The sequence below is a fragment of the Lycium ferocissimum genome, chromosome 7, assembly GCF_029784015.1.
Source record: "Lycium ferocissimum isolate CSIRO_LF1 chromosome 7, AGI_CSIRO_Lferr_CH_V1, whole genome shotgun sequence".
Lineage (NCBI taxonomy): Eukaryota > Viridiplantae > Streptophyta > Magnoliopsida > Solanales > Solanaceae > Lycium > Lycium ferocissimum.
Window position 1 is genome coordinate 21,967,701 of NC_081348.1, and position 16,113 is coordinate 21,983,813.

Below are 16,113 nucleotides of genomic sequence, written 5' to 3' on the forward strand. Positions count from 1 at the left end.
AACTTCGAGAAATACTTGAAGCTTTTAGCTAGAGAAACCCGCGCGTTAATCCACGAGCTCTCTCTTGTTTCTTGTTAGAACTTCTGTTATGAGACCCCTATTTATAGTTGTAGGATGGAGGAGTTGTGATAAGGATAGGCTTCTTTCGACCAATCGAATTAAGTCGACATGCCGATATTTGATTAGCCTTAACATGTCACTGGTGACACACGGCGCATCTTCATTGGCCTTTGATTTGTCTAGGCATGCTGCATCATGTTGACACGTGGCATGACCCTATAGGCTCCTTTATTTGACTTGGCGTGCCACGTCATTTGACATGTGGCATCAATTTGGGCCTCTTGAATAAGATGACATCTTGGGCTTGACAAAGTGGGTTCATCATATGTAGCCCAATTAAATGGGTTAGCCCAATGAAATTGGACCATTACTTGAATCCATATTTATTGACTTAAATAATTAACCCAATTATATTAATCCATAATATTTATTCGGAGCAATATATCATGTATTTGAAATGTAATCCAAATAACTTTATGGATTAATTTGATACAATTTAAACGTCCACCATGTAGGTCTATCTAAAACAACCTTTCAGACCCACAAAGGTAGCGTAAGGTTCCAAGGTGCATATCTTACCCTCTCCAGACTCCACTTATGGAATTACATTGGGTATGTTGTTGTTGTTGTTGTAGTAGTATTCCATTGTTCTTCACTCATTTGGCCAGCCGCATTCCAACTTGTTATCACCATGTCCTCCCCTATCCACTTCAACAAGGATCTCCATAATTGTTTAGCATATATGAGTAGTCAAACATTATTCAACAACTTCTGAATAACAATATTTTTTTATCAGAAATTAGTGTTAGTGGGTAAATTAAAATATATATGTAGTATGCTGCTAGGTTGCTTGTGGTATGTCTTTGACAAGATTTGGAATCAACAATTGTTATCATCTACGTGAAAAAGAATGATTCATTCTGGCAGCAATTGTATTGTCAGTATTCATATTGTATATATGAATTTTTTTATTTTTTTTCTATTTTAGAACATTTACGGAAAATGGTTAAATATACCGTTGTAGTATCATAAATAGTTAAAATATATCCTCGTTATATTTTCGGTCCAAATATACCCCTCCTGTTATACTTTGGCACAAAATTGTTGTAACACCTCGTGCATTCGGGCTAGGGTTTGACTCATAAGGCGAGGGTATAATGGAACAAATATGAGGACTATAGGAAGTGTTTTGAAAACTAATCTAGTCATAAGAAGAGTCTTTGGGCAAAACAAAATTGGAAGCCACTCTAGGGAGCATGTTTTCAAGTGAGTTTGTAGAAGGTCTTACTTCCAGCGACCATAACCCCTTTATTATTTGGGAATTTGGGAAAACTTCCTTAATAGAAGTTGTAGATCTTTGAAATACCTTTCCAACGGTATATTATAAAGTCAAGCAGACATCTGTACAAAAAGTTATGACCATTTTATTGGAGAATTACAGAGCAGTCCGCTCACTGATCATGTTATACGAACGAGTTATACGGTCCATATAATTTTATACGGACTGTATAATTAGTCCATATTTCATGAAATTTCAACTCGACATTCTGTTTTGCGCCGTGATAAAATATGGTCATATTATACGGATCGTATAATTGTCCATATAATTTTTCGCCTCACTTTAGTATAAATTCAAGCCTTCGGTTCTTGTATTTCATTTTTCAATTTCCCAAAACCTAGAACGAAGGGTTCTTCCTCTCATTCTTCCAAAACATCAAGGTAAGCCTATTTCAACCATTCCAAGTCAATTCTAACATGTATTCATGAAATCTAATTAGGAAATCATTGTTCCTAACCTAGGGTTTTCAAGAAAACCCATCTCAAGATTCAAGATTTTGAGATTTTTCTTCAAGGATTCAGATTTTTCCTCAAGTTTTTGGAGCAATAAGGTATGTAGGGTTACTATCTATGTATGGGAACATCATTGTTCTTCCCCATGCCTCTTTTTCCATAAAAGTATGAATCTTTACGAAGAACTAGGGTTTTAATCATGTATGAATCTTTACGAAAACTAGGGTTTTAACCATGTTCATGATAACCCTAGGTCCATGTCCCATGATTATATTATGTATTGAATTACTATTATTAATTCTTCATTGAGTTCTTGATATTTCATTATGATTATTGAGAATTTGTCCGAAATCCATGAAAAAGCCATGCGTTGCATTCCATGGGTTTTTACATGCAAGTTATAAATCATTATGTTTATTTTCAAGAAACACTCTACATGTTTTCACACAAGCTTTACGATATGAACTCATGATTATGCTATGTTGTACAAACCTATGTTTTACAAGCTATTTGATATGAAACCATGTTTATGTTATATCACTTCAGAACATATTCACAAGTCATTTCATGAAACCATGTTACAAGTCATTTCATGAAAACACGTTACAAGTCATTTCGTGAAATCATGATTACAAGTTATTTCACGAAAATCATGGGCTTCTTAACCAACTATATCATGTTCATGTTTTTGGGATTTGCTTAGTTAACCGAGAAGGCTCGGCATAACACCGAAACTACGTAGCCACCGTAGGATAAGGGTTGTCGCGCAATAGACAACACCTTCATTATGCGTTCAGATCCTTACATGCTTATTATTACTTAAATCTCTATTCCCTGCAAGATGTGAGTGTTTCACGGTAGGACGCAAGTCTTGCATCATGTTGTCGGTTATACTATAGCACTCCTCATGTTACAAGCGATTATATATAAATGTATTTCCATTGATCTTGTTTGGAACTTTACTTATATGTATTCATGCTCGTGTTCATGTCCCGTGTTTTCGTTTCACTTCTTATCATGTTATTTCATGTCATATTATTTCTTTCGATTGCTTTACATACCAGTACATTCGATATCGACGTCCCCTTCTATTGCCCGGGGGCTGCATTTCACGATGCGTGTATTTATTGACAGACGACAGATTTGCTCGTTGGGACATTGCTCGTATCGGTTTTGGTGAGCCATCTCATTCGGGGTTGTGTCTTTACTTCTATATATTTCGATTATGCATTTAAGGTATCGCCGAGGGCCTTGTCGTGAACGATTTAGTAGGCGATTCGTGTCAGAGGTTTCATAGACTAGTCAGTTGTCATGTTCAGTTGAGTTAGCCTCAATGACTACATTACCATAATTCCTCATTCATGATATAATAATAATATTTTCAAACTTATGATTATTGAACTCCATGTTTTCATAATTCATGCATGTTTACTCTATATTCCGCATCAGTTCAAGTCCCGTATGAGACTCGATGCAAGTCATGTGGCTGGCTCAATCTTTGTCACAAAAGAAGGCAGTGTTGCCGTGTTACGCCCAGGCCATGGTTCGGGGCGTGACATTTGCCCTTAATTTTAACATAGGAACACGTGTCAAGTTAATAATTAAAAGACCACCCCTAATTTTAAATACTCAATTCTTTTAGAAACCCATTCATTTAAGGGAAACTTACATAAATGACTACATTTTGGGGGTTATTTTTTAGGCATATCTACACATTAGCTAATTACATTTCGTAGCTACAGTAGACGCGAGCTAGTAGATTGTATTCAAAATTCGGATTGTATTCAAAATTTGGGTACGTGTCGTAATGATTTTGATATATTCAAGTTAAATTTCACTGTATTCAAGTCAAATTCCGATGTATTCAAGTTAGATGTATTCAACTAATTTTAATCCAAGTCAAATGTATTCAACTCAACTGTATTCATTTGTAACTACTTTTACACTGTATTCACTTTATTATATTTAAAATTAGTTGAATACAAAAAAATATCCTTCAAAATACAAGAAACAAAAATACACCCCAAACACATTTTTACACTAAAAATTAACGAATACACTCAAATACGGAATACAAGAAATAAAATACACTCCAAACACTGGATCGTATGCTAAAAAATTAATGAATACACTGGATTGTATGCTAAAAAATTAATGAATACACTCATAAAAGAAACATTATTTTTCAAATCCGGAACCGGAAAACGACGGGATACGATATTTACCGTGGCGAGAAAATACGAACCATGCTGCTTGAAAACGACAAAACAACCAGAAAATTAAAAAAATCACCGCCACTTTCACTCCCATCACCGCTGGGTAGATTTAACCACAACAACACCATTACACTCCGATCTAAGAAATACTCAGAGATCTGAACTTAATTTCTATGAAGAATACGAGCAACAAGACGAAGAAGATGAAGAAGAAGTAGGGAACGAAGAGTCCTGTTCATACGGAGAGAGCTTAGAGACAGAGGGAAGGGAGAGAGAAGAGAGGGAGGAGAGAGAAAAATGTGGATGCAGGGGTTGCTTTTTTATTTTAACCTATTTGTATGTTTTAGTTATGTAGTGTAATTGATATACACCTTTTAGCTACGAGGCGTAAATAAATTAAAGTATAGCTACTAGATAAAAATAAGGCCCAATGTTAGCTACACCATATAGATTTCCCTTCATTTAATCCGACCTGACCCATTTTCATTTTCTTTTCATCATCTTCTCTTTTGTGGCCGGAAAAAAATAATATCTCCGGCGATTCTCTATCTTCTCATTGACAGTCAGGAGAAATATGAGTCATACTTAACAATTCAAAGACTTACCAATAATTAAAATTTCACAAGTCAATAATTTCTAATACCGTTAGTACTCCTATAATTCAACGAATCAAAGTGTACTACCAGGATTAATAAGTCTACATTCCATTTTTTGCTCGTACTAATTATATTAAATTAGACAGAAATGCTAAAGGAGAATATTGTGTATTATATTTGTGTTGCATTGAATAAGCTCTGGTAATTATTTTGTATCTTAGTCATTCTATAACATCACAACTAACAAAAATTACTCAAGTTCTTTGGAAGTTTACCCTTCAGATTCTTTCTTTTCTTTCTGAAAATATAAAATAACATTGAAGATCTTAATAATCACTATATTATGAAAGATCCATAAAGAGTTAAAATATATTAGTGATTAATATATCAAATAGTTAATATTCTTTGTATCTCAATTTATGTGACACACTTTCCTTTTTAGTCTGTACCAAGAAGAATGTCACATTTTTATATTTAGAAATAATTGAACTTTATGAGATAATTTATAATCACACAAATATCTAAAACTAATTTTTTTTTCCTTCTAAATCTCGTGTCTAGTCAAATGGTGTAATACAAAAGAGACGGAGAAATTTAGGGTCCCTTTAGAATAGTATGGAGTGGAATTGTGGCCTGTGAGTTAGCATAGTGCATGGAATATATACAGCCGGCAATACTTTCAAACTGATCATCACTGCTACAAATAACTAACCCCTACCATCACTCTTCCTTTATTCAAAATCAAAACCCTAAACTACCTTATCTCATTTGAGCTTATCTTTTCCATAAATCTTGCCATGGCTGATTCTTGGAACCATAAACCTCCAATAAGAAAACTTAAATTTCCTGAATTCGACCTTGAAAACCTAAGGTGTTGGATAAGGCGATGCAACAGTTTCTTCAAACTCTGTTATATCTCAGACCATCTTAAAATGTCCTATGTTTCACTTCACATTAAAGGTAAAGCTGAATACTGGTACCAATGTTACGTTTCAGATCAAATTACTTGGGACAAGTTCTGTGTTGACATTTGTAAACGCTTTGGTGTTGAACCAATGGACAAATTTAGAAGCATTGAACAGCGTGAAGATATGGGTGTTGAAGAATATGTAGAAAGGTTTGAGAAGGTTATGTGTGATATGGTTTCTGCATATCCTGATTTAAAGGAGAAGTTCTATGTATCGTGTTTTATTGCTGGTTTGAAGACTGAGATTAAGCATTCTGTGGATATGCATAGTCCTATCACTCTTATTGATGCGTTTCAAGTAGCTAATCTACAGGAAAAACACCTTACAGTTTTGTATAAAGAAGAAGAAGAAGAAGAGGTAAAGGAAGATGAAAAGAAGGAAGATCATGGGCATGTGTTACGCTTTACGGATTAGGGATATTCTTGTTTTAGTGAAGAAAATCTTATAAGTTCAGTAGCGTTTATGAGGGTTAAGATGAAAACTTTCCAAATAGTCAGTTTCCAGGCTTGGTTAGCTTTACTTTGTTGTAATAGGTAATATGCCTTTTAAAATTTGTGTTAAATCAAATAGAGTATGACTGTTGGTGGACAACTAATTTGTTGTTTAGCTTATCGAGGACATGACCTTAGATAGTCTGGCTTACCTTTTGATACTAGTAAGTCGTAGCATTACTCCTGTAGTTTCTTGCCCTTTATCTCTGTTACTATCTTATGTTTCTTGTACTTCGATTATCATATTATTATGTTGTAGTTATTGTTAAGAATGCTTTATCACTTGAGCTGAGAGTCTGTCAGAAACAGCTTCTTTACCTCCCGAGGTAGGGGTAAGGTCTATGTACACTCTACCCTCCCCAGACCTCACTTGTGAAATTACACAAGGTGTGTTGATGTTGTTATTATTTGGAGTTGTGATTTTACCTTGCTCATGACACTTTTGGCTGCCCGTGTAGTTTATCTTTGATAGGTGAGGTAAATCATTAATGAAGCGACAGGTAACTATACATGTGCAAGTTGTATGTAGGCTGCCAGTATAGTTCTCATTCAAACAGGGAGTGACAATTGAGAGAGAGAGAGCATTGCTTCTCAAAGAACTGCCTTTGTTTGCGGATACTTAACAACATCTTTGAGCAGAGAGTTTAGTTTATGCATCAGCTAGAATCCATTTTCTCCAATCACTACTTCACCTTTCGAATCTGTTGGTCCACTTTTTCACACTCTTGAAAAGTTTACTCTTTTAATTTCTGAAAGGATGAGTGTGGGTTTCTATAACACGTCTGTGCTATATATGGATGCAGTGTCCATATCGGGTACTTGACACAATTTTGAGCAATGTAGGACAACTTAGTATAGCTTCTTGGTTATGATGATGAGAGCGTTATGAACCTTTCGGTCTGGTAATGTGTCGATGATGGAGATAAGCTTTCGAAATCTAAACACTAGTTTTCAAGTAAGACTTCACAACTCACAAGTTGACATTTTAATTTACAATATAAACAACTATCTCCATGATACAATTATTTGACAATGTGTTTTGACTGGGTAGACTATATACAAGGTGATATAACTTAACAACTCTTAGAAACATTTCCTGTATTTCCTCTTATGATTTATGTCGTAACTATATCTATTCTCCTTTCCCCACAGTATGGCTACTAACACGATGCACTTAGATATTGCAGCACCAATAGTAGTCCTACCAAGGCTGCTTCGCTTATGTGCTTTCCTGATATGTCTGAACTTTGTTGCTATATCGTACTTCGACGGTCTTCATATAATAGGCTGAAACATCTCTCCCTCGTATAGTTCCATCAAAATCATAGGTTTGTAGGATAACTTAGAGGCTCTAATTGGCTGGAAAAATTCTCAAATGAAGTTGAGCTCTTGTAATGGATTTGTAATTTGGCAGCAAGAGAAGGCTCAAGGAAAGGGGTATGAATTCTTGGTAGGAAATCAAACGCCTGACATTATTTCCTTTCTTAATATTCCTCTGGTTTCTATGTCACGCTCGTGGCTCCATGCGTGTGGAGATTGTGAAGCCAATAATGGCCAAATCAGGCTCCTCTGTTTTCTTACTCTCCGGACAAGTAGCTTAGTGCGTTGCCTTATAATGCTGTTCACAGCCTTCAGATAATTGCTCGAGTCATGGTCCCTGAGAATTGTACCACCAGAACCATATGCCGTAGGGTCACTTAGAATTTCTAATGGGTGTGGAGAATTCAGAAAGGCTCTGAAAGCTCTCCTAGTAAATGCACAATGGGTGGTGTCTAGGGAATAAAGGCCACTGCCTGGAGGAAGCAAAGGGTGAGGGACAGATGTCTTCTCATCAGGCTGGATGATGAATATCTTTCCCATTGGAGAGTATAACAGTTTCTGCCAGAATAAGCACACGTACCAGGGTGCGTTAGATTGTTACGCAAAGCTAGAAGTAAATTCTTAGTTGTAAAACTCAGTTCTTCTATGTATTGGATAGGGTTTGAATTTTGAAATAGCTTCAAAATTTTAAAATATAAAAACCATGCAAGGGAGAGTGTACTCACATTCTTATTCAGACAAGGATGGGATCTGAATGTACTGTTTAAACGTTTGAGGACTTGGGCCACATGGTTTGGGTAGTTGCATGAAAATGCCCTTGGAACAATGTCTCTATGCATCATCACACACTGCACATGATTCTCATCCAAACCCAAATCATTGAGTACCTTTTGACCACCACAGAACACAAATGGTGATCCAAAAGTGACAACTGGTAGAAGAGAGGATGGTTTGACGACCTTCCGAGTTAGCAGCATTAAGTTGACCAGAAGTGAGAGGCTTCCTCCTAGAGAGTGGCCAGTAAATTGAAACTTGGCCTTGTTGCCAAACCTCTGCAGATGCTCCACTATCTCTGGCATGAATTGGTCATATATTCCTTTTGCAGCTTCATAAATTCCTCGATGAACCAACACATCCATTTCCTGTGACAATGAAATTATTTGTTGCTGATTCAGTTCATCGTCTCCATAACTATAAAGACAAGATTATAGAGAGTCACTTCCCTTCATCAAAAAGATTATAGAGAGTCACTTCTGATACCTACCTCAAAGTTGCTGGGTTCAAAGAAGAGATTTGCCTGCCATGATGCCAATGAGTCTGATCCCTGCAGTTCACACATGGATAACTTGTCAATCTGGATGGAAGTGAATAATCCCCGCCTTTTCCATTTTATATGGCGCTCTTCCTTTCTAAACCATCCCAAAAAGAATGACACCTTTCTATATTTGAAAAACTGTAGACTTTCTATTTCACTCTTAATATGACATGTTTTTATAATCATTGGAAGGTCATGTCATGTTTAAGACCACAGGTTCTGAAACTCTTTCTTTTTTCTTAAACTTAGCGGTAAATCAAACACCGCCATATAAAATGAAACGGAGGAATTACTTTTCTATTCAATGTCCCACTTTGATTGCCTATCCAATTATTTATTTGAACTTTGTCGTTTCCTGATGATTTTTCATCTCTCTTTGAGCCGGGGGTCTTATCAGAGACAACCTCTCTACCCTCTCTACCCGTCAAAAGGTAGAGGAAAGGTCAGCGTACACTCTACCCTCCCCAGACCCCACCTGGTGGGATAATACTGGGTATGTTGTTGTTGCTGTTTCCTACACTTCTTCATGTATGTTTGTTTGTTGTCAAGTTTAATAGAAACGATTACCTGAATAACAAAAGTACGAGTATATGTGGTTAAGTCATCACAAATAAACCATTCGCAAGGTGAGGATTGAAGTGATTGAAGGTCCATCGCTGCCTCCAGCTTTTGTTTCTCATCAGCTGCAACCATTGTTGTCATTGTTGATGCAGCTACATATGCCGCCATCTCTGACTTGTATACTCTTTGGGAAGAATAGTCTTGTTCATCTGCTGAGCACCTTTTGTTGCCTTTCAAGGTCGCATCATCAACTGCCAATTTGGACTCACTGCCAAGCGATAACAGGCCCTTAGCACGGGAGTGGACATAAGATGCTGCAGAAGCTGCTATATCATAAGCAACAGATGGCCGAGGTAGATGCTTATGCTCCGTTTCCTCTGTTTTATCTGAATTAAGCATTGACTTATCTGATGATGGCACTGGAATACGAATTGAATCCTTGTTGAACTTGGCTTTGATAGCCATAGCTTCTGCCTTTTTCTCTAAGGAAGATGTTATGAAGTCCAGTCCGTAGCATCTTTCTAAATCCTTCGCCTGCATATTGGAGGAATGATTTTCACTTATTAGACTTGCTGAGGACTATTGAAATAAATAATAACTAGTAATCATGCCTCGAGCAGGGAGAATTACGTCAAATGCAATTGTAGATTGAGAATGACCTAAAGGCGTGATTGTTCTAGGTCCCTCTTGGTTAAATGTCTATTTACTGAAGTACAGGCGTACAGCTACCGTAACCTTATTTACGATCACCTAAGACAGACCGCACTGGAGGACTTTATTGAGCAAAGGATATGGCTTCCCTGGGAAATATACTTAACCTTTTTTAGACAGGATAATTGTCTATCGTGGTGTACAAAAATAGGATTAGCAATCAGACTTTCAGGTTTGGTTTAGTTGGGCTGCCATGTTGATTTGTTTTGCCGACTAGGGTAATGTGGACTTAAGGCGTGTCTTCCAGAGAAAATCTTCTGGCCTTGGAAATGAAAGCTAACTACCAAAAACTGTTTAACTATTTAGCCCAGATAATGCTCTCTGAAAACAAAAAGCAAAATGAAAGATGGATGTAAAGCCCAGCAGCTTTCTGTCGTTCATGTGATGTTTTTTTTTTTTGTTGCACAGAAAGGAATAGAATTTTTTTTAAGAAGTAGAAAAACATTCACAAATGCGCAAAAGAAAAGGGTGACATGCACATTGATGATAAGTAGCTTCTCTTCACCAGTTTATTTCGTTTTCAAGCATTTGGGAGTGGGAGGATACATGGAAGGTAAAGTTGAAAACTAGATTATGAGCAAAATATGAGTAGAGAAATAACATAAGCCTTATGCATGTCCTGGATAAGTGAACAAACCTTGATCTCGGGAATAACATAAGCCATGTTGCATAAGAAAGCCAGCTGAGAGAAAAGCTTGGACTCTGACCAGGAGACTCTCCTTAACAACCCGGAGAAGGATTCTCTATCAATGTTCACCTCGTCTGCTGCATCATTGTCATCATCATAATCTACTTCACAACCTTCCTCCTCAGAGTCTTCACCACTATTTTCTATGTTGTCTTCAAGTATCTCTGCATCGTCCTCCTTCTGTTTCTCTATCCAATTTCTCCTTAGCTCCACGAGCCTTCGAATCCAATTGGACCTTCTCGTCTCTTCCTCAGCCTCCATCCCATTGTTGTCACGATCGTGATCATGATCAGTATCATGGCCAGTCTCGAAGATAACGCCCTCTATGTTAATATCCTCACTGGTCTCACTATCAAACAAGAATGACCGAAGAGAATCAGGGAGGAACGAACTTGACAACTGAAGTTTAAAGGGACCTCCTGTGGAACGACTACTCTTCAATTTTGGCTGTGTTTCCAAACTCTGGATACGATTTGCACGACAGCTCAGGTGGTTGTCGGAATAGCATCTTCTCATTTGAGCCTTCTCACGACTCCCTTTGCTCGAAAATGACCCCCGAAAGTTGTCTTGCTCCATCCACGAATCTTTAGAGCTTTTGGTCACAGGAGAGTTTATTATGGATACACAACTGCACGCCATGATTGCCAAGAGACTTGATCACTTCTTGAGGCAAACCTAGAAGCTACACATTAAAAGAAGAAATCAAGATGAGAATAAGAAGGATTCTTGGAGGGTTGTTGAGTTAAAACAGTAAATGACCTGGGTCTTATAAAGAAGCTATTCATGACAAAAGTATGCTTTGTGCACAACGAGGACATAAAGGATGATTCCCTTTAACAACCGCAAAGCACAAATTGAAGTACTTTGAAAATGACATAGTTTATCCTAATGTAGCTCGCCTATTCTATCCAAGGGATATGGGCATAACAGGAATTAAATTGGACCTATAATAAGAGAGTGATAGATTTTTGGAGTTCAACACTGTAATCGATGTTCTTTTTTTGGATTTTACAATCTTTTCATAATCCTAAACCAAAATTTGACTTAGATCTCCAAGGATATATGAGTCTTTTAAGTTTGCTCTACTTTATATCAGGAATTAGGATACCTTGGGAAAATTAGAAGGTTTAATATTTAGCTATTGATGTCGCTGTTGCGTCATGCATGTGGAAACTACATTTTCCTTCTCAAGTTCACACGAAAAAGTAACTAAGTACGTACCTTGTTAAACAACAAATATTTGTCCTGAGCTATGAATTTGACAAAACAAGCATTTTGTTGTTGATTTCAATGTGGAATCCTCAGAATAACGTTCTCAACTAAGACAGTCAGTATATATGCGTCCGTCACAATTAAGAATGTCCAAGAAGAAGATGAAAAGAGGATCAGCATTAAACTTGAGGTTTAGAAACAAATTAGAGCTCCATTTTTTCATGAAAAGAACGATGAAAGGGGAATTTTATACACTAGGTGCTGGATCAGTCTAAGGAGAAAAAATAGGCATGGAGGGTGAGGGATGTTGGAATAAATCTTAGTACTATTCCTAGATTGTAGCACATGCTTTAGTCGTTCTAACAAACTAATTAATTTGTTACAAAATATTTGACTTTCTAAAAACAAAAAGTCATTTATTAATCTCTTTTCATATTTACCCTTAATTATTTTAATTCGTAGAGTATTACTTAAGATACTTAAAGAAATATAAATGACAATCTAGGGAAATAATCTTATGATTAATTCTATATAATGTCCTTAGGGTACATAATAAGACTGTTTATTCGTCGGTTCGGTTTTAAAGGTTATTGATTCGGCAATATCGGTTATCAGTTTATAGACACGCGAAACAGTTATAGAATCGTTAAAATATTGGTTACACAATTCAGTTATCGATTTAAACATAATGGACGGAATATTAAATGACACAAAGCTCAAATTCATTTTTATCACGATGCAGCACATGATTTAATGTAACAGCCCATGAAAACCATTTAATGAGAGGATGACAAAAAGTGGTGGTTCGATGAGAAACTAGAAATTGGGTATCGGAACATATGTCATTCCTAATTTCATCTCCTTCATTGACCATATTGTTTATCAAATTCATATGCATAATCGGAGTTATCGTCTATGGTTAAGAGCTACGGTTTATTGGTCCATAAGTTTCCTGCCACCTTAATTATTTTATAGTAATAAATATGTTCACATTAGAACTGGAAACTTCTATGCTAATACTAGTAATACTACGAATATACTCTCTTTGCCCATCATAAATGAACACTGCAAACTGCAACGTGGTGGCAACTTAAAAGGAGGGTCCTTAATAAAGAACACCTAGTGTCAAAATGAACTTGGCTAATTAACTGACAGTTTCTCTATTCTCTTTTACTTGTCCAATTTGTATCTTATACTTCTTTTAAAAGGTAGTATTGGTTAAGTGTTTATTTTACTATATTTTCTTATTAACTATGCTTTAGAAATTTAAATCTGATTACTAATATTCTAATAAATTTAAAACATTTATTTACTGATAAAGGTAAAATTAAAAATAATTAATTCTCTCTTAATTTGTTAAAATAAGCCAATAAAAATCAATATTTAAAAGAGTCATTTCTTGCTACTTCTCACAAACCCATACTTCTAGCTTAATTTATCTTGGTTAGCAATCCCTAGTTTTCTTTGTCTCTCTTCATTATTACCGTTCAATCAAGAAAACTTGCCAACTCGTTTTTTGTTTTTCTTTTCGTCCGACTTATTTGTACTGAAACAATATTTGTGTTGATTTTTGTTATAACTCTCTTTATTATGGCACTTTAAATAACCTTGCAGCTTGCAATTATGGTTGTAGTTCAACTACTTGAGGAAATACCGAAATAACGCTTATTAATGCTTCAAAAGTAGGTTCTACTCCAGCTATATAATTATGATTTTCCTTTCTTTTGTTGCTTTTTTAAGAAAAAATAAAATAAAAAGGAAAATAATGTACTTTTAAATAAATCAAATTATATAGAGTTTAAGGGTGTGCGTGGAACGAAGGAAAATGTTTATCATGGTAGAAAACATTTTCTAGGAAAGTAAGTGGATTTTTATTTATTTTCTTGAGTTCAGTATGTAAATAAAAAAATATTTCTATATAATCTAGAAAAATATTATGGAAGGTGGGGGGATGTGGGCTACGGGATTAGGGGTGAAAATGAGGTTGTGTTAGAGAGTGGGAAGGACACAATGCGAAATGTTACTTGCAAAACTTGTTTTCCCTAATCCACTAAGAAAGTCATGTTTCTCATTTTTAACTTATTTTTCCAAAAAATTATTAAAAAGATTAACTAATCGAACATGGAAAAATTGAAACTCGGTATGGAACGCACCCTAGCTAACATAAAGCGCATTAAAAAGAGCTGTCATATGTGTTATACGTCATTATTGAAGTGAACATCTACTAGCGAACTATAGCAGCATTTAAGAACAACTCCATCAACATTTACTCCAAATATTGACCACAAAGAACAGACTAAAGAAATAACATCCAATCTGTTGTCATTTCTGAACAATTCGATATACCAGTCAATATTGAAAAATATGACAATTTAATATATCAGTCAATGTTGAGAAATCATATTTTTACTCTCTCCACTCACTTTTACTTGTTATGTTTCTATTCTCAAAAGTCAAATTATATGGACTTTGACCAACATTCTAAGGTATAGTAATATTAATATGTGAAAGTTCCAACATATAGGAGTAGTATTTGTAGTCTAGTTCTCGAACATCTAAGTTTTAGTTTTAAAATATTCAATTAATCTAATTCAATTTAGCTACGAAAATTAGTCAAATTGACTTTCGAGAAATGAAACGTGACAAGTAAAAATGAACGGAGGGAGTATTCGCAGTAAAAAAATATTAAAGATACTATGAAGCAAAAAACAAATAAACAGTTACCTGGAACTCCCAGTCGGATCAAATCAGATTCAAGTATTTCGATCAGAACAGAGTAACAATGTTATGCATAAATCGAATCATCACGTTGAACTCCAAATGTAAATGCTTCTGCAAAAGAGGAAAAAATTAGTACATTTCCAGCTCAAATGAATGTGGTGAGAATTAAATCCAAGAATCTACCACAAAGAACTAACACAAGAAAGAACAAATTTTTTCACATATCCGAAAATTAAATACACCAGCCAATGTTGTAATTTGAAGCAAATGAAAAAAGAGCAAGGTAGAAGTAGAAGCAATAAATAAATGATTTACTTACACTGTTGATACGTCTCTCCAGAACTCCGATTGAAAACATAAATTAAATCTCCAATCACTTCTATCTACTGGGAAATCTTGAAGAAATTGGTTCACTCTCGTCCAGCAGAAATGCCAAAATTGTCAATGTCAGTGTGATACTAAACGCACTGGATCCTATCAGAACTCTCAAGGTTTAAAGAACTTTTTAGATGTGAAAGTATAAAACTTAGGTAGGTGCAGAGAAAGGTGATGAAATTGTTTGGTACATTTTCATGTGCTGAGAAGGCACATGAAGAACCAAGATCTTCACTTTCTCTGCTAAGAGTTTGCGGTATTTACAGGGTATTATATAAGGTGGGCATTGGCAGGGTGGAATAACAAAAACCAGCCTAAGGGAATCTTGCACGTGGTAATTGAGTCTCTCTTGCCCTTTAAGAATCTTCACCTCCACTTGACGTTTTTAACCTTGGTATTAACTCCGATTTCTCATATTTAATCACAATTTTTCTAAAATGTATTTCTTTTGTTTAATAACAGATCTGTAATTTAAAAGAGTGAATTAGTTGAATTATTAATCGTCGCTACAGTAAAACTTATCAATAAATTGAGGAGGAGAGTGAATACGTTTTTACAAAAGGTGCTAGTTAATATAGGAATCATATATTTTCGCTAAAAAGGATTTGAGACAACCAAAAACTTAAATGTTTGTATAACTTCAAATTTTTACATGTTTAATATTTATCTGCAACTTTTTCCATGAAAAAGCCCATTTTAGTCTATGGAGGAAGCTTTATATGGTTTTATATGGTTTCTTGTCCATCGAGCTCGTGACATTCAACCTTTTAACAAGCAAAATTTCCTTTTTATCATAAAGAGACTTCAACATTTATATATGCTAGGGATTGATAATTTTTTCTATACACAAGTTTCTTTACAATGACGAAAAATCAAAGTCACATTGTATTAATACAAGGGACATATTTACGTCGATCTTATATATAATTAATTAAGGTTAGAGTTGGAACTTTTTTTACACATGCATTCTAATTGCTCTCATAAAGTTTAATGGAAATATGCATATTGTTGTGGTAAAATGCTAAGGAAGGGTTCGAACACAAGTCCTCATAATGACGTTATTGGTTTATGTCTATATTCAACCTACA

At 35.4% G+C, this 16,113-nt stretch overlaps 1 protein-coding gene across 4 annotated transcripts; it reads right to left on the bottom strand.

The window, feature by feature from the left end:
* Window positions 1–7,078: 7,078 nt before the first annotated feature.
* Window positions 7,079–15,289, bottom strand: LOC132063791 (phospholipase A1 PLIP1, chloroplastic). Of its 4 annotated transcripts, XR_009416447.1 has the most exons (8): window positions 14,970–15,289; window positions 14,654–14,761; window positions 10,667–11,399; window positions 9,325–9,852; window positions 8,707–8,766; window positions 8,168–8,584; window positions 7,387–8,000; window positions 7,079–7,353 (listed from the first exon to the last, which is right to left on the bottom strand). XR_009416447.1 is itself a non-coding variant. In XM_059456507.1 (7 exons), the coding sequence occupies exons 3-7, from the start codon at window positions 11,354–11,356 to the stop codon at window positions 7,581–7,583; spliced, it is 2,115 nt and encodes a 704-aa protein (XP_059312490.1). In that variant the 5' UTR covers window positions 11,357–11,399; window positions 14,654–14,761; window positions 14,970–15,289; the 3' UTR covers window positions 7,079–7,580. The 4 variants fall into 4 exon arrangements, 1 of the variants encoding a protein (XP_059312490.1); XR_009416448.1 differs by lacking the exons at window positions 14,654–14,761; window positions 14,970–15,289 and adding an exon at window positions 11,939–12,063; XR_009416449.1 differs by lacking the exons at window positions 14,654–14,761; window positions 14,970–15,289 and adding an exon at window positions 11,477–11,723.
* Window positions 15,290–16,113: the final 824 nt, after the last annotated feature.

What these genes read in the sequence shown, in the direction of transcription:
- LOC132063791 (XM_059456507.1), bottom strand. Translation starts at nt 11,356, where the DNA reads ATGGCGTGCAGTTGTGTATCCATAATAAACTCTCCTGTGACCAAAAGC. An exon ending in TTGAACCCAGCAACTTTGAG is followed by an intron (nt 8,585 to 8,706) that starts GTAGGTATCAGA and finishes TCATTGTCACAG; the next exon opens with GAAATGGATGTGTTGGTTCA. An exon ending in ATCCTTGTCTGAATAAGAAT is followed by an intron (nt 8,001 to 8,167) that starts GTGAGTACACTC and finishes TTATTCTGGCAG; the next exon opens with AAACTGTTATACTCTCCAAT.